Source organism: Myxocyprinus asiaticus, chromosome 8 (genome assembly GCF_019703515.2).
Source record: "Myxocyprinus asiaticus isolate MX2 ecotype Aquarium Trade chromosome 8, UBuf_Myxa_2, whole genome shotgun sequence".
NCBI classification, from domain to species: domain Eukaryota; kingdom Metazoa; phylum Chordata; class Actinopteri; order Cypriniformes; family Catostomidae; genus Myxocyprinus; species Myxocyprinus asiaticus.
In genome coordinates, this window is record NC_059351.1 from 49,655,281 (window position 1) to 49,673,768 (window position 18,488).

At 37.2% G+C, this 18,488-nt stretch overlaps 1 protein-coding gene and 1 long non-coding RNA gene across 16 annotated transcripts in view; one reads left to right on the plus strand and one right to left on the minus strand.

Annotated features, from left to right (window-relative positions):
- Positions 1-1,639: 1,639 nt before the first annotated feature.
- LOC127445519 (uncharacterized) lies at positions 1,640-10,055 on the minus strand. Of its 7 annotated transcripts, none has more exons than XR_007898010.1 (8): positions 9,943-10,055; positions 9,675-9,808; positions 9,512-9,558; positions 5,474-9,307; positions 4,012-4,189; positions 3,791-3,888; positions 3,602-3,691; positions 1,640-2,361 (listed from the first exon to the last, which is right to left on the minus strand). It is a non-coding gene; the product is annotated as an uncharacterized LOC127445519 (long non-coding RNA). The 7 variants fall into 7 exon arrangements; XR_007898009.1 differs by having other exon boundaries at positions 5,438-9,307; XR_007898005.1 differs by lacking the exon at positions 5,474-9,307 and having other exon boundaries at positions 1,648-2,026; positions 2,254-2,361.
- A 2,598-nt stretch (positions 10,056-12,653) lies between these two features.
- Positions 12,654-18,488, plus strand: part of LOC127445512 (oxysterol-binding protein 1-like) — a 36,141-nt gene continuing 30,306 nt past the window's right edge. For 8 of the 9 annotated variants that reach the window (XM_051705647.1, XM_051705651.1, XM_051705653.1 and 5 more), the window contains exons 1-2: positions 12,654-12,696; positions 14,868-15,038. In XM_051705647.1, coding sequence (XP_051561607.1) covers positions 14,905-15,038 — 134 coding nt within the window. In that variant the 5' untranslated portion in view covers positions 12,654-12,696; positions 14,868-14,904. Of the gene's footprint in view, positions 12,697-14,867; positions 15,039-18,488 lie in introns of those variants that run through there. The other variant, XM_051705649.1, reaches the window with a different exon arrangement.

The window sequence follows — 18,488 nt, forward strand, 5'->3', positions numbered from 1 at the left end:
CGGTGGAAATTGTTTTAGAAGGTAACCTAAAGTAAATTACTAATATGATTACTTTCCAATGAAGTAATCAGTTAATTAATCTGAAAATTTTAAGGAAGTAATTTGTGGACATAGTGGAAATAGTGGATTACTACTTATGTGTAACTTACCAACACTGGTGATTGTCAGATCGATTGGGTTTGTTGTTTGAAATGAATCAAACAAACCGATTCACAAATGATTCATTATGTGACGTCATGATGTGTTCTTTGTGAAATTCAGAAATTCGCCTTTTCTTGCAAAAAGTCCTGAGAATCTGAATATTACTTGGTTATAACTGGCAGTATTAGATGTAAGCTCTAGACTTTGTTCAAATGAACAATGTGTTCTCGAGTTTCAGAACATCACTACGACCTTGTATATAGACCTTGAAGGTGAACGAGACGAGACCAACATTATGCACATAATCAATACTCTCCCAAACCGTCTGTGTGAGCAGACTGTTGTGTAAAAGGAGTATGACGCTGAACTATGTGTGAGCTATGTTTGGATAAATGTATGGGGGAGGTTGAAAAATAAACTATGTGTGCACATTTCTCTAACAACACGTGACAGAAACATGGTAACATCCTCCCTCGAACACCCCAAACATGGTAGCTTCCTCTTTACCTAAACAAAACCCACCAAGTCTAAAACAAACCCAGATAGCACACTTACATCACCCAGACGTCTATTTGATGTGTTTACATCTGGAAGACGTATTTCTTACATTGTTTGCTCATCTGCAATACGTCTATAAGGTGTATGTCAATAGTTATGTCTCGGATGTCAATAAGACAATCAGCAGTTATGATCCAGAATGTTTGTAAATCTGATCTTTTTAAGATGTTTAGCAGATGTTTATTAGATGGCGATGCTTTCCAGATGAAAGGAGCTTAAACAGACATCATGGAGATGTGCATACCTGGGAGATCTTTTCATATTACTCAAGCAATAACTAACCTAGTTTATTACAGACAGATATGACGTTGACAGAAATGTCATCCTTGAATATTGAGTTTTACTTGGTTTGTTGGGACATTTTTCTATGCCCTGTAGCAGTAAGGGTCTTTTTCCTGTCGTTACTGGGTCAGACGTCAATAGTTGGGTTGTGGTTCATTCAACAGGGAATAGGAAAGGAGATTTTGGGGGATATTTCGTATAAGGGATGAGCCAGGGCAAAACAGGAAGTCATGTGAAAGAGGCTCTTTGTGTCATGATAAAAAAAAGGATATGAGAATAACTGTTGTCATCATACCCAGTTACCATAACCCTATTTTATTATTCTTTTTTTATTAGAACAAATATAGTATAAAGAACAAAACAAGGAACTTTAATATTTTTTTTAAAATGCTGCCCATTTCCTCCCTCATCTATTTTTATCTGGAGAAGAAAGACAAAATCACCTATACCTTAAATTTGTTTAGGTGCACCAGAAAGCTAACAACTCACAATCAACATTTTCTTCACATTTGAACATCAACAGTTTTCTGACATCTAGTGGTTGAAATGACCCACTCCTTAAGAAAAAAAAAAAAAAAATAAAAAAAAACATTATCTCTGTTATAAATAGTGCAATCCAAAAGAGAACAGACATATCATTTGGGTTCAATTCAATATTCAGTAATTTTTCAATTTCAAGTAACTTTATTTGCATGATTGTGTTTACATACAATATTGCCAATGCATCAATACACACACGAGTAATGAGAAAAAAAAAAAAAAAAAGAACAAAAAAATAAAAGCCTAATAATAATTAAGCAGTAACAAATAATAATAAAAAATATTAAACATAAATAAAAATAATTCAGTATGACATTTCAATAACTCCATATATAATTGTATTGTCTGCCAGGTGAAAACTGCAACTCTGATCAGCACTTAATTGGTGATGTAGCTCAGTGGTAGAGTGCATAATTTGCATGTGTGAAGACCTGGGTTCAATCCTTGCCATCTCCACATTTGTGACATGTTGCTGTATTGTGAAGTTATCTCATCTGTATTCCCACTGGTGAAGGGGAAAATAATAATAGATTGCAATAATATGTCATCTGTCAATAGTCACTTAATGTAATGTGCCTGACAGCATTAGCAGCCCATACAATGGTTGCAGACACTGAGGCTGAGTTCGGAATTGCAAACTACCGCACTACTTGTATTATTTCTGCAGTGGGAGAAGTAGTAAAAGTTGTATGGGTAGTATGCAATTCCAACTTCAGCATGACAGTTACATACCATTTCCTATTTTAAAAGTCTGCACTATTCCGTTCGTTCCGCTACTTCAACGTATTGTGTCCAATTCATTCAGCGAATCTGTTCATTCGGACGGTTCGTAATAAGAACCTGTACAAAGACCATAGAAAGTTAATAGCACATAGTGTTTTTTGTGTCACATTGTGACTGTCATTGCTTTTAATAACCCTCGGTGAACGTGATTCAGTACTGCTAAATCCAATACTGTATGACGTAGGCTATATTTGACATCTTTGTCTGTTCACACTGTTACACAATATCGTGAAAAGGTGGCGGATACTGAAAAGTTTCTGCAACATTTCGTTCTATCTGCTAGATATGGGGCTAAATGTATTGGGAAGTCCGACCATTTTAGCGAATCTGTTAATTCGAATGGTTCACACTATGAACCTGTTCAAAGAGCTGATTCTCTAATTCACATTGGGGCTACTGTTCCCAGTGTGAATTATCCCAATAATGCGAATTGTTGATAGCAATAGCCTATTATTCCAGATATTACAGTTTTACTCTAAACAAAGTCAATACAGTTGAGTGATTCACAAACGCTTTGCGAATCAGTTCAAGCGAATCACTAAAAAGAATTGGTTCAAAAGAACACAAATCGATAGTTTTACTCTTAAAAGTCAGAAATGAACTTTTCCATTAAGAGGCAATAACTGGCCCCTGGATTTTATTTTCAGGGGCATTTTTATTTTTAGTGAGGTATTTTTTAAATTTTTTATAAACATATAAAAAGTTATACTGTCATTCTTTTATTCAGATTCTTCCGTTTAATTAATTTATTAACATAAGTTCTAAATCTGAATAAATTAGACTGAGACAATCAGACCCCCTTACTGAGATAAAATATAAAAAACTATATCAGATGTTATAAATAAATAAATATATAAAAAACACACAAAGTGGGAGATTTTTTGCCCCAGAATTTTTAATTTCAGAGGCATTTGCCCCGAGCCGCCTTAAAGGAATATTTTGGTTCAATACAAGTTAAGCTCAATCGACAGCATTTTTGGTTTTATTTTACATGGGGCAGGGCGCACTCATGGAGGCTGCTATTTTACAATCACATGACCAGCTGAATACTACTCGCTTAATCTCAGTAACCATTTTGTTATTGGACACTTTCACTCTTTGATTAAATGAATCATGGCTGATTGTGTATAGTGAATTTCTACAATGGCATCTGTAACTGAAAACTATTCATTTTGAATGAAGCTGCATCCACACCACTAGACACCACAAACTCTATATATATTTTTGCAGATAACCGATAGTTCCAAAAAGCAACTATCTGTACCGATTAATCGGTAAAACCGATATATCTGCCTACCTCTAGTATGGACTACTTTTCATGGTTGCTTTTTTTTTGTACTTTTGGAGATTGACTGCTTGGACATTCTGCAAAACATCTTATGTGTTCCTGTGAAGAAAGAAAGTCACACATGTTTAGAGCAACATGATAGTGAGTAAATAATGACAATATTCATTTTTGAATGAATATACTGTAGACTCCTTTCACCTTGAATTACCTTTACTCTCAGCCAGGGTATGGAAACACAACTTTATCTTTAACACATTTTCAATGGCATTATTGTAGGTATGTGTTTTCTTGGACCCCTGCAACATTGATATAATGAGAAGAAAGATTAAATCCATTGCTTTGTGTGTGTCAAAATTTCACACTGGTGAAACTTTGTTTCTGCTGTTTTCTTTCTACTTTTTCGTGTAGTGCCTCATTACCAGTCTTCCACCACTGCATGCCAGTTGATATTTCCTGCTATGCCAAGTTTGTGGAGGCATTCATCACTTTTGTCAGCGACAACAGTGTGGTGTACAGGGTCATCGCCGGGGAGATGACATCCAAGGAGATGATTATGGGCTTGTGTCTGCTCGTGTTCGGTGAGCTCATTACATCTGACTTTAACAAAGACAATTTAAAGATCATGCCTCATTGGTCTGTTGACATGCTTTGTTAGAGAAGACCATGCTAAGAAATAGGGTAAACGACATTCATTTTTTGGGTCTGGATCTACTAATTTATTTAAAAAATCTTTATAAATCTATTTTATTTACACAATGACTAAAATACACCTCTTTTTTTGATGTTTTGTGATGAATTTCTGAATTAATATGAATTCGAATCGAATACAGCCATTTAAGGAATTAAAGACTATTAAGAGAAAGTGCTTTATAACACTGTTTCTGTCAGAGAACACAGCTTTTATGTGTTTATGTGCTGTTTATATGTCTTTGAAGAGTGCGCATGTGCACGTGTGTAGAGTGAAACCCCACTATTGCAGCACAATGCATCCGTCTCATTACACTGTGCATGTTACTTTCGTGTCTTCAGCAGCTTTCTTGCATTAAATGGCTTTCTGGTGTATGTCTATGTAGAGCCGAGGTGGGCGGGGCCGGGCTGGAATGACGCACGCCCGGTCCCCAATCAGCCTGATGGGGCGCGCGAGGGATAAAGGCGACCGGGGACGACAGTTAGAGAGAGAGAGAGAATTACAGGCAGCTGTACTGTGTGTTTATATTTGTGTGTTTTTGGTTAAGTTGTTTATTAAATTATTATTTAAGTTGTCAAGCCGGTTCTCGCCTCCTCCTTTCCACTGAACCCCTTTACAGTCTAAATGAGCTTTTATAATGTGATATCAGCAGAAGTTATTACTCCACCCCCTGCGTAACATCATAAACAACCACTCTGTATTGTTGAACCAACTTGGTCTGAATGATGGATGCGCAGCATAGTTACTAGGTTTTCCGGAAACAGTCGTGACTAGCTAAATTTCTCCAACTATGCATCATACTATGGTGGTTAAGCAGTGAGTTACGTCATTGTACAGGAAACGATATATTGGTCTATGGCTACAATATATTGGTCTCAAGACACATCTGCACTAATCCATTTAGTTTTCAACTACCTAACGTCAGTGTTTTCCAAAAATTGCAGTGATTGAAAGTGTTTTCAAAGCACTCTTCAAAAAACTGCATTTTCGTGTGGATGAGAGGCGTAAACATAGTGAAATCAATGCGTTTTTTTAAACGAAAACCTATTAGTGTGGACATGGCTTCAGGAATCTTACAAATTGACAATTCTACAGAAAAGATTCATGTTTTCCTTTTCAATGTCTGAATTAACTTCCAGGGATAAAGCAGCACTTACGATATATTTGTTATAGTGTCAAACAGTTTTGCTAACATTATATAACTGTGTTTCCACAGGAAGTCCAGTGCAGAATAACCAGATGGGCCTGGTGGAGTTCCATATGGACGGGCCACTGCAATACATGGTTTGGTATCACTCATTCGGTCTCATTTGGATCAGTGAGTTCATAATCACCTGTCAACAAATGACCATAGTGGGAGCTGTCATCACATACTACTTCACCAGGTCAGAGGTCAAAGCTCATTTAGAAAAAATAAAATAATACTTACAGTTGAAGTAAGAAGTTTACATACACTTAGGTTGAAGTCATTAAAACGAATTTTTTAACCACTCCACAGATTTCATATTAGCAACCAATAGTTTTGGCAAGTTATTTAGGACATCTACATTTTGTGCATGACATGAGTAATTTTTTCCAACAATTGTTTACAGACCAATTGTTTCACTTTTAATTGACTATATCACAATTCCAGTGGGTCAGAAGTTTACATACACTAAGTTAACTGTGCCTTTAAGCAGCTTGAAAAATGTGACTCCAGCCAGGCTTCCTAAGCAACCAAATTGGCCTGGTTGCTAGGGAGGGTGGAGTCACATGGGGTAACCTCCTTGTGGTCGCTATAATGTGGTTAGTTCTCGGTGGGGCGTGTGGATGGCGTGAAGCCTCCACACGTGCTATGTCTCCGTGGCAACGTGCTCAACAAGCCACGTGATAAGATGCGTGGGTTGGCGGTCTCAGATGCGGAGGCAACTGGGATTCGTCCTCCGCCACCCAGATTGAGGTGAATCACTACGCGACCACAAGGACTTAAAAGCACATTAAGTCCCCCCCCCCCATGATGTCAAGCCTTTAGGCAATTATCCAATTAGCTTCTGATAGGCTAATTGGCTAATTGGAGTCAATTGGAGGTGTACCTGTGGATGTATTTTAAGGCCTACCTTCAAACTCAGTGCCTCTTTGCTTAACATCATGGGAAAATCAAAGGAAATCAGCCAAGACCTCAGAAAAATAATTGTGGACTTCCACAAGTCTGGTTCATCCTTGGGAGCAATTTCCAAACGCTTGAATGTACCACGTTCATTGGTACAAACAATAGTATGCAAGTATAAACACCATGTGACCACACAGCCATCATAATGCTTAGGAAGGAGACACATTCTGTCTCCTAGAGATGAACGTAGTTTGGTGCGAAAAGTGCAAATCAATCCCAGAACAACAACAAAGGACCTTGTGAAGATGCAGGAGGAAACATGTAGACAAGTATCTATATCCACAGTAAAACGAATCCTATATCGACATAATCTGAAAGGCTGTTCAGCAAGGAAGAAGCCACTGCTCCAAAACCACCATAAAAAAGCCAGACTATGGTTTGCAAGTGCACATGGGGACAAAGATCTTACTTTCTGGAGAAATGTCCACTGGTCTTATGAAACAAAACTTGAACTGTTTGGCCATAATGACCATCGTTATGTTTGGAGGAAAAATGTTGAGGCTTGCAAGCCGAAGAACACCATCCCAACCGTGAAGCATGGGGGTGGCAGCATCATGTTGTGGGGGTGCTTTGCTGCAGGAGGGACTGGTGCACTTCAAAATATTGATGGCATCATGAAGAAGTAAAATTATGTGGATATACTGAAGCAACATCTCAAGACATCAGCCAAGAAGTTAAAGCTCGGTAGCAAATGGGCCTTCCAAATGGACAATGACCACAAGCACCAAAGTTGTGGCAAAATGGCTTAAGGACAACAAAGTCAGGGTATTGTAGTGGCCATCACAAAGCCTCAATCTGATAGAAAATGTGTGGGCAGAACTGAAAAAGCTTGTGTGAGCAAGGCGGCCTACAAACCTGACTCAGTTACATCAGTTCTGTCTGGAGGAATGGGCCAAAATCCAGCAATTTATTGTGAGAAGCTTGTGGAAGGCTACCCAAAATTGACCCAAGTTAAACAATTTAAAGGCAATGCTACCAAATACTAACAAAGTGTATGTAAACATCTGACCCACTGGGAATGTGATGAAAGAAATAAAAGCTGAAATAAATAATTTTCTCTACTATTATTCTGTTGAAATGTATTTGGCTAAGTTGTATGTAAACTTCTGACATCAACTGTAGCCTGCTATACAGTTTTTGTGGTCATACTATGCTCTGTTTCATTCTGTCATTGTAGAGATAAGTCTCAGTTGCCCTTCACGCTATCGTGTCATCAGTTCTGATCCTGATGCTCTATCATTTGGGCACAGTAGCTAAAGGAGCCTTCATCATCACTCTGGTGTAGATTCCATGTCTCATCCTCAGGTACATCCACAACCAGCTCAAAGGACGCGCGAGTGCACTGTCAGATTATCTAGTCAACTACAGTATGTCAGACACAAAACAGTTGGGTAATAGAGCTAGAAAAAAATATTATACAGCCTTTTGACAATATTTGATGTATATCTCGGTATTTAAGTATTTGTTTGCTATTTGCTTGGGGGGGGGGGGGGTCAATCAACGCAACCACAGCCATTGTTGCCAAGTACATACAACATTTTTAAAGCTGAAATGTGTAACTTTTTCAGTGTTCAAATATTTTCTTCTATCCCAGCTTAATATGCAGAGACGACAAGCCATTCATAGGTTAATTTTGTCAAAACTGTAAACACTGTGGCTCTATGAAAATTGTTTTGTGCGACTCATCTCATGAAACTCAGCAAAACTGACTCGACCAGTGGCGTGAGTTGGGGGCAGGACTATCTGTTCGTTTGATTCAATTCAGAAAGCTCTTTTGTAAACATTGTTTATTTATGCAGTTCCATTTGGTGGTGCCAGTGGCGCTGAAATTACACACTTCAGCCTTAATATAAGATCTAAAACACTTAATCAAATTATCAAAGCATTACTTTTTATTATTATTTATTAATTAGAAATATAAATATATGTATAAACAGATTTATTTATATTAGATTTATTAATCAGTTAGTTGTTGCTAAATGAATACAAGAATGCTATTTAGTCATTTTCATTTATATGCACCAATATAACTATTCACAGTAATAAACAGCTATATATACTGTACCTACATATATTATTACTAAAATATTTATAAATGAAAAATGCCCTGCAGAGACTTTTTTTTTTTGACACATTTTGACACAAACACAGTTATTAGAGGTGATTTATGAATCGATTCATTGCAGCGGTTTGATGGAATTCATTGAATTAATTCATGAAAATGAATCAACTTAATCAACTCTAACGCTGAAATTAAAATCAGTGATGCTATTAAAATATCTGTCGTAATTCTCTGATTATATTTGCAAAGAGAGACTGTGTCTAATCTAATTATGCAGTATTTAGGAAACGAAATGTCCAAGTTAAAATCATCGCAATATTCAGTGTTGCTTAATTTTACTTAGCCAGCAAAATCCTGAATTTTATATATTTTTATATACCACCCATAAGAACAAGTGACGTTGAAATGGCAACAAGTCATATTTAACTCCTGTAGTAAAATGCCTGTGCTCGCTACATGCTGAAAGCATGTTTCTGCTGTCTGTGGTGTTTGGAAAAGTGCCTCAGTTACTTGAACTTGTTGAGTTTTTAAAGAACATGGTGAGTTTAGTTTTTAAAATCTGTTTATAGAATGACAACAAAAAATGTTTAGTCTTTCATTACTATGATGGGCACAGAGGTGCATGCACTCACTTCAATTTAAAACCCTTGATTATCTAATTAAAATAACTAAATATGCATTGAAGTGAGGATAAAAATAGGGATGAATATTGTCAATGATTAAACATTTAGATACAGCAAACACCAACGAGGTGTTAGTGTGATTGTTTTTATTTCACCTCTTCTGCTGTTATAAAAACTGTAGAATCCTCCAGTGCTGGTCACAGTGTAACAGAGGAAAAATAAAAAAAAAGAGCAATATTTTTGCAGATAATCGATAGTTCAAAAAAGCAACTATCGGCACTGATCAATCGGTTAAACTGATATATCGGTCTACCTCTATTATATACTTTGTTTGGATGAATCATTTTTTTCAATAGATTTAATTTGCTTTCTGTATGCATGTTGTATTCTAACTTACCTGTTTAACACTGATAAATCCTCTATTGCAATCAGCTCTCAATTCAACTGCAAAAACAAAAACATATCAGTTGTAGTCTCTTCAAACGAAGCCTGAAGCATCAATTCAGTATTTTTTTTCTCTTATGTCCATGCACTGGCTGATGTGACTGTGATATCTGTACCTTAGTCTCTGGAGCACTTTTTGTCTTTTATCTTAGTGTCTGGTCCTCTTCCCAAAGTCACAGTTTGATGGTGTTGAAGCTGAATGGGTTTGTGAGAATCATCTTCACTCACTAGCCAGCACACAGGCATCTCCCTGAGAACATTGCATTCAATGCATTGAGAAACTGCATTCGTGTTATATATATTCCTCTATAACACAAATAAAGGATTTCATACAGCACACTTCAAAACTCTACTTATTCAAAAGGTAAACCGTTAATCGCGAACCGTTGTCAGCTGATGGAGTAATATGTGTGTAATATCTTGTATAGAATGAGTTACAGTTATAAACAACACAGTAGGAGCTGCACAATCCGCACACTACAGCAGCGAATCGTGCTTCTTCTTCGAGCACATCAACTGTGCGCCGCAAACAAAGAGCAGCGCAAATACTGCCGCCTATCGGTTGGATGACGTTACTTACGCCCACTGCATGCACGTTTCAATGACCTTTCTGCAACCTCTCATTAGAAAGGATTGTGAGTTTTGTCACTGCGAAAGAAAGAATCAGAATAAATTACATGTTCTTATAGCTTTTCACAAATACAAGCTTTGATTCCAATTTCTAAATGGAAATTATAATAATAAAATGCAAGTTTTGGGTGTAATCTTATGAAACGTGTGGTGCTGACTCTATGACTTCAGTGGGGCAATTAACGAGGAGGAAATATAGACATTATTTTGAAATTCTGCACTGAAAAACAGACAGGATTAATTAGTTGTTTGTAGTGAACCACTTTTTTGGGTAACTTACACAAACTGCAACGTTACTGGGCAACGTTAAACAGCTTGCAGTTAGGCTAATGAACTATATTTCTTTGTGGAATAATTATTAAAGTAGAAAAACTGTGTTCAAAACAAGTTAAGCTTAATTCACAGTATTTATGGCATTATGTTGAGAAGATTCGCCCCTGAATGAGCCTAAAGTTGTGGATTGGCCCCATTCTCTTCCATTGTAAGTGCCTCACTCATTGTAACCCGGATTTTTGCTTTTCATAAAAAAAACAGATTTAAAGTAGATTAAAGTAAAGTAAAAAAGTAGATTTATTTTTTTGTAGTAACAAATGCTGTCGAATGAGCTTAACTTGTCAATTGTAATATTCTCAAAGATTTTGTATAATGGCAACCGACTTCCTAAAAAGCTGTGCTAATTCCATTTCTCTAATATCACTTTCTCATGATAAAATAATTTCAACCCAAATCGATATTTCATTTTTATTTATTTATTTTGTAAGTTGCCTATAATAAGCAAGGCAATCTACAGTCAGCCAGTCATTATAGCAAAATAAAAACACTTTCAGGGTCCGCTTTAAAGCATTGGGGACCTGGACATCCTGTCAGGCAAGGGCGTTGATTTGGCTTGAATATTGGGGGGGGGGGGGTTTGCAGTGTGAAGCAAGTTACCTCCCCCCATCCCCCCTGGAAACTACACCCCTGCTGTCAGGGAATATTTTGCCAAAACAGTACATTAAAGATGCTGTATGCTAGCTTGCAACTATTTCATTGACATATTTCTGGGAATATAGACATTTTCTGATTGTCATTTCATAAACAAATCGCTTACAGCACCAGTCCCTATTTCTTGACATAAATCAGTGATATAGTTGCAATTAAATATTGCACCCATCTCTGTGACAGCGCTAGTCACTGTAAAACAATGAAAAATGAATTGGTCGCGGGCCGCGGTCAGTTTGACGGTTGTCAATTAGCGCTAACATTGAGAACACCTTACACACTCTCACGGCGAAATCATCAGGATTCATACGACTTTTCCAAATTTGGCTAATTTGTATGATATCGTGCAACCGCACTCTATGACTTTCACTACAGCCAATGACGTTGCTGGACATCGTTTCCATCTAATATGCGACAATTACTTGCTTCTGTCACACACAACAGCTTCCTATCATGTTTACACACTCTAATGATTTGTTAGGTTTAGATAAGGTGTTTGGGTAAGGGCATAATATTAATAAGCATGTCCTTAACACCTCGTGCGCGAAACTCGCGCTTCCGCATTAAACATCCTAACATTTGCACATGATGAAATCGTACAGATTTATACGAACGAACTCGTACGAAATCATACAAAATAGCCAACTCGTAAAACATGTACGAATTTTCATGAGACTGGGTTGGGTGTTCTCAAACTTAGCGCGAATTGACAACCGTCAAACTGACCACGGCTCGCGACCAATTAATTTTTCACCGTTTTACAGAGACTAGCGCTGCTAGCTTGGAACTATTTCATTGACATATTTCTGGGAATATAGACGTTTTCTGATTGTCATTTCATAAACAAATCGCATACAGCACCAGTCCCTATTTCTTGACATAAATCAGTGATATAGTTGCAATGAAATATTACCCCCATCTCTGTGACAGCGCTAGTCTCTGTAAAACGATGAAAATTGAATTGGTCGAGGGCCGCGGTCAGTTTGACGGTTGTTAATTTGCGCTAAGTTTGAGAACACCGATCAGTAGAGTGTGTAAACATGATAGGAAGATGTTGTGTTACAGAAACAAGTAATTGTTGCGTATTGGATGGAAACAACGTCCAGCGACGTCATTGGCTGTAATGAAAGTCGTACGAATTCATACGAATTAGCCAAATTTTGAAAAGTCGTACAAATCCTGACGATTTTGCTGTAAGAGTGTGTAGGAACACCCGTTGCGTTTTACTATGTGAAGTTCTAGAACTGTTTAAATCGCTCATAGCACCATGAACACTCACTTATTTTTAATTTTTTTTACTGTTAACTCACGGCCACTTTACACACTTAAGCCAAATCTCAGCCTAATTAAAATATCATCGAAGACAGCGGGAAGTCCTTCAGGCACATTTACTGATCAGAAGCAGCAGATGGTCTGTATGACCGAATGGGGAAAAAATAATGTGACTTTTATGTGAGTTGTGTGGTGATGTCATGTCACTGAGACTTCCCTCTTCTTCTTTTTCAAAGGGGATCACTGAGAGATCAGGTAAGAGATGGGCTGCACCCATAACACACTTTTAATCATTTTAACACCCTATGCACTTGGGTTTTCATATTAACCCATCATGTCATATCGTTAAGTGTGATTCCTTAGAGGTTTCGACTGATGTTGTGCTTTAATTGAAGAGATGTCTGTCATAAGACTACTGTGATTGAAGGTTAGCACAGGCTAGTTAGCCTCACTTTAACCCACATTTCCTCCTCACGCTGACAGTTTTAAAGGAATGTTAGAGGACAACATCGAATTGAATGATTTATAGGAGATATTTATGTGTTTAATAAACCGATTTATTCGGGGTTGATTTTTACGTTATGTGGTCATGTCTTGCGATATGGCGTCAGCTTTATTAGCCGTTAGCTGAATTAGCCGTCAGAGAGTCATTTTATATTCGCATTTGCGTGTTTATATGGCTAAAATCGAATTATAGCAAGGAATAAGAGCTTGTATTGTGTTTCGTGGCGGTGCGTTTGAACTTTGTCATTTTGAGGTCGTTTGGACTCAGAACTGTATGAGTACAGGCCTCGTTTATTTAAATAAAGTTTAAACACGCCTGAACGATGTTTATTTTGATTAATTAGGGCCATTTTTGCTCAGTAACAGCTGTTGTTTAAAAGTAGTTTTCGTACGTGTCTATAAATATCATGAAGTAGGCTGTCGGTTCACTCAATGAGTTTGTTTTTGGACACGTAGGCGAAACCAGCACACTGATAGACCTCCTTATACTCCCATTATATTCACTTAGTAGCTCCTTTAACACGTTTTTGGCTTTGCATGCAAGATTTGGGCTGTAATGCAAAACTTAACCCTTGTGCGACCTTCGGGACATTTTTGTTTTTTCGATCATTTTGGCTATGTTAATACCAACGGCATACATTTTGCCAAAGGTGTGTATTTTTGGGGGGAATTTTGATATTTCAACCTCAGTTCCTATGAAACATCTATAATACACTGTGTACACAAAACAGTTACACTCAGGGCCTTCAGGACAAAAATGTCCCCATTGAAACCCATTAAAACTGCAATATTTGATCCCAGTGTCGTTAAAGCGTAAAATCATGAATTCTATGATATTATGCTTTCATTCCGGAGCCCTGCCTTCAAAATTTAAGTTTTTTATATTTTCCACCAGATGGCGCCATTTTTCTCATGTTTAGCCTATGGAGCAAATACATGCTTTTTTCCTATTTTCTGTTTACTGTATTATAGAGCACTGCAGGCCAACTGAATAAATGATGCAGCTAAAATTGTGTGGGTGTGTTGGTATGGATGTCAGAGTGTGTTTTGTGTGTGTATAAAAACAACAGTGGCATTATGTAAACACTGGCATTTAAAGGGTTAAAATCCTGAAAATGAATATTTGGTAGTTATGATCAGGACTGATGTTGGTTGAAAAATGTAAGTCAGTGAAAGTGGAAAATAATATTTATATATAATATTTTTATGGCAGTTTTTTGACGTGGACATTTTTGTCCTCTAAGGTACTGAGTGTGGTTTTTAAAAAAAAAATCTGACACTGCACAAAAAATAATAATGCATCAAAATCAGTGTTGTTGCTAACCATTGATATCCCAGACTGTGATAATACCCCCCCCAAAATGTCCCCTTAGCATTTTGTATATAGAAATTAATTATTTTTTATTTTTTATAAACAACAGTGGCATTATATAAACAAAGTGGCATTTAAAGGGTTAAAATCCTGAAAATGAATGAATATTTGGTAGTTATGATCAGGACTGATGTTGGTTAAAAAAATGAACTCATTGAAAGTGGAAAATAATATTAACATATAATATTATCATGGCAGTTTTTTCACATGGGCATTTTTGTCCTCTAAGGACCTCTGAATAACTTTTTTAAATTGATGCACAAGGGTTAATGTGCTGCCTACCTAGACAGCATTTTTGGGTATCGACAGCATCAGTGCCCAAAATGATTCTCAGAATGCTGTCAAAGTAGGCAGTGACACAACCTTGGTGTGTGTAAACACATTAGGTGTTGTATATTTGCTCTGTCATTTAAGGTGTGTTGAAAGAGGACAGATCAGTGTTATTTTTGACACCCAGCTGTTGCGCCGTATGTTCAAAATTGCCAATTTTGGCTGATATATCCCTCTATCACTAGTGCCAACAAACCTGTTTAACCCTGTGTTCTTACAGACCCCCTTTAGACACTGTGAAGCCACGGGGTGTCGTGATGTCGGAGCCCAAGGCGCCCACCCCAGCCCCGGGGGACACCTATAAAGGCTGGCTCTTCAAATGGACAAATTATATCAAAGGATACCAGAGGCGATGGTTCGTCCTGAGCAATGGCTTGCTGTCTTATTACAGGTGAGTTAATGAAAAGTTTCATTGTTTACTGACCTTTTGAGAACAAAAAATGTTATCAGGTATCCGTCAGGCAACGGGTCTCCCATTGGTTGATAGGGATGTCTGATTAGATGTCCCAGTGACCCCTTTGTGGCGCTGTCACAGTGTTCTTTGGTCTTTCAACAACATCTGATAAGGTGTTACAATAGATAGGCTTTAGTTGTTGTGATTGTTAGTTGTGATAGCTAAGGCAAGTAGCACTGACCACGTTTACATGCACTTAAATGAATATTCCGGGTTCAATAGTTAAGCTCAATCGACAGCATTTGTGGCATAATGTTGATTACCACAAAAATTTATTTAGAGTCGTCCCTCCTTAAACAAAAATGCAAAAATCAGGGTTACAGTGAGGCACTTACAATGGAAGTGAATTGGGCCAATTTTTGGAGGGGTTGAAGGCAGAAATATGAAGCTTATTATTTTATAAAAGCACTTACATTAATTATTTTGTTAAAACTCATGTTTATTTAAGCTGTAAGTTGTTTAAATCATAGTTTTAAGGTTTGTTGACATTACATCATCATGGCAATTAAGTTGTAAAATTGGATTTATCTACACAGGAAAGGTTAGTAACTGATTTTATTGCACTAAAATCATGTTAACGTGCATATTTTTTTATGTCTTGTGGCTATACTTCTAAAATAGTGAGTATTTTAATGTTTACGGACTAAGGAAAATTAAATTAAGGAGGGGAAAATCAAAATAAATTTTTGTGGTAATCAGTGTTGTGTCACAAATGCTGTCGATTGAGCTTAGCTTGTATTGAACCTGGGATATTCCTTTAAGAAAATGGTTTATTCCAGGGTTTTTGCAGAAAGCGGCGATCTGAAATGTCATGTGAACTAAAACACCGGTTTCCTTATACCGTTAAAGGAATTAAGAGAAAGTGGTTTAACATGGAGAACATGTAAGCGCATAAATGGCGTTGTTACAGGTTTTTGAGGAGTGTGCATGTGTGTGAACAAACATCATAGGATGGAGCCCAACAACATGAAAACACTTCTGGGAGTATGGTGGGAAAATCACATACACTATAAACTGTACCCGTTTAGACACACCAATTTAAAATATCGACTGTCCCTCACGTCCGTGTATACACGCTTAAGTACATTGGGGGAATCCCAGAGTTTTACTTAAGAGGGAAACCCCACTATTGCAGTGCAATTCCGCTGCAGGCCGTGATAGAAAGTGAGAAGAAAAAAAAACACAGCAACAATTCTGGAATATCTGAAAATAAAGCAAAAAAAAAAAAAAAAAAAACTGGGAATAAAATAGCAAAGTCTTACTTGGATTCCATGTTTGTTATTTACACAAGCGTCGCGAGGAAATTACGTTGCTGTGGAGAAAGCTGCTTACTGAATGAGCCGCATGTATACGGGGGTAAGAAAAAGCCGCTAACACAGCTCATGTAAACCCATACACTTATTTCAAGCCTTAAGGAGCTTTCAGGCAATAAACGTCTTTCTGGTGTCCATGTAAACGTAGTCACTATTACTATTGCTCATACTCAATTGTATATGCAGTACAAATACTTTATTACTGTACTTAAGGAATGCTCCGGATTCAGTACAATTTAAGCTCAATCGACAGCATTTGTAGCATAATGTTGATTACCAAAAAAATTGGTGCTGATATAGTAAGGCACTTGCAATGGAAGTAAATGGGGCTAGTCCATAAAAATTAAAATACACACTGTTTCAAAAGTACAACCACAAGATGTAAACTTTATTTGTGTTAACATGATTTTAGTGTGATTAAATTGCTTGCATGATTTACCAGCGTTACATCATCATGGCATCGAAGTTCGAATATTGGATATAACTTTACACTGATAAGGTTAGGAAGTGATATTATCATACTAAAATGTAATTTCGGGCGGAGCTTGTTTATCTAGGCCTGCCAATCATTATCCACGAGGATACGTAAGTAGCTGCTTTCCTCACACCGGTAACGATTCTTCCACCATCCCTCCACCTCCCTATCTCAGCCTTTGTTTTATAACGCCTAGGGCTGCACGATATATCACATTTATCGGAATATCACAGATATACATATCATAATATGCACATCGCAAGGGCTTGCAATAATATTTTAAAAAGAACATTTATGGCAATGCAGATTGCCGAGAATAGACTGGGCGCACGATTGTAACTTATTGTGTGCAGTGTGCGTAGGCCAAGATCCAAAGCACAAGATATTCCTCATTCATTTTCTCCATGTCATTTCAACATTAACAAATAGACCGATTACATGAGAGTTGACACATTCTAGAAAGTTGTATTGTATCTTTCAGCATGCCCTGTGATTTTCATTCATGTTTTCCGTGCTTTAAGTCAGAGAGGGGGAGTGTTACATCCGGCTTCTTTTGAATCCTCATAGCATTAAAGAGCATTAAAACAACATTTTTATTTAGCCTGTGTGTCGTGTCTTGGCCCTGCTGGTGTTTGTAAGATGATGCCATTTTACTTAATTAAATTTGAGTCAGACACACAAGTTGAGCTGATGGGGAAGCTGCTTTCATCTCATTCAGCTTTGTCAATTATTAATTGTGTGTGTGGGAGTGCATAAAAGTGCCCGCATGTGTGTCTGTTTGCTCGTGCGATCTTCACTGTTTGCTCAACAGTTTGAGATGAGAGGATAAGACGTTCCTTAAAATCCACATTTGTAAATGAATGTTCCAGGTTCAATACAAGTTAAGCTACATCGACAGTACTTGTAGCTTAATGTTAATTACTTGTCCCTCGATTATTTAAAAAGCAGCAAAAATTGTGGTTATAGTAAGAAGTGAATAGGGCCAGTCCATAAACATAACAGTACACACTGTTTCAGAAATACAAGACATAAACAGTATACATAACACAATTTTAGTGTGGGAAAAAAAAAACTCTGCATGATAATAGTGTGATTAATATAATGTACAGGTTTTACCGGAGTTACGTTGTTATGGCAACGAAGTTGCAGTATTGGATTTAACTTTACATCGATAAGGTTAGTAAGCAATTTTATCAGACTAAATCATGTTAATTAGTAAGGTTATTAATATGGTACGTTTATTCACTATATCTGATCACTTATATGGTTTCATTTGCTGTCAAACATGTAATCCATTTTCAAAACAAATTATTTAATAGTTAATTTTACAGGCTATTTGATGATTTTAACCTACTTGGAATCCCCGCGATCTCAGACACACCTTTCCACGCATCATTTTTCATAAATATGTCCCTGTACGTGGGCAGAGACATATCATATAACACTGGTAAATTGCTAACAGCAAGGATTAGCCTTTCCTCCATCTTTCCGTCACTGCAGGAGCTGAGAGAGAGAAGGATCACGTGAGCTCTACCATCTTCTCTCGTATTGGCTGTCGCTCCAGAAAGTCGCTCTTCATTTGCATAAAGTAAAACATTG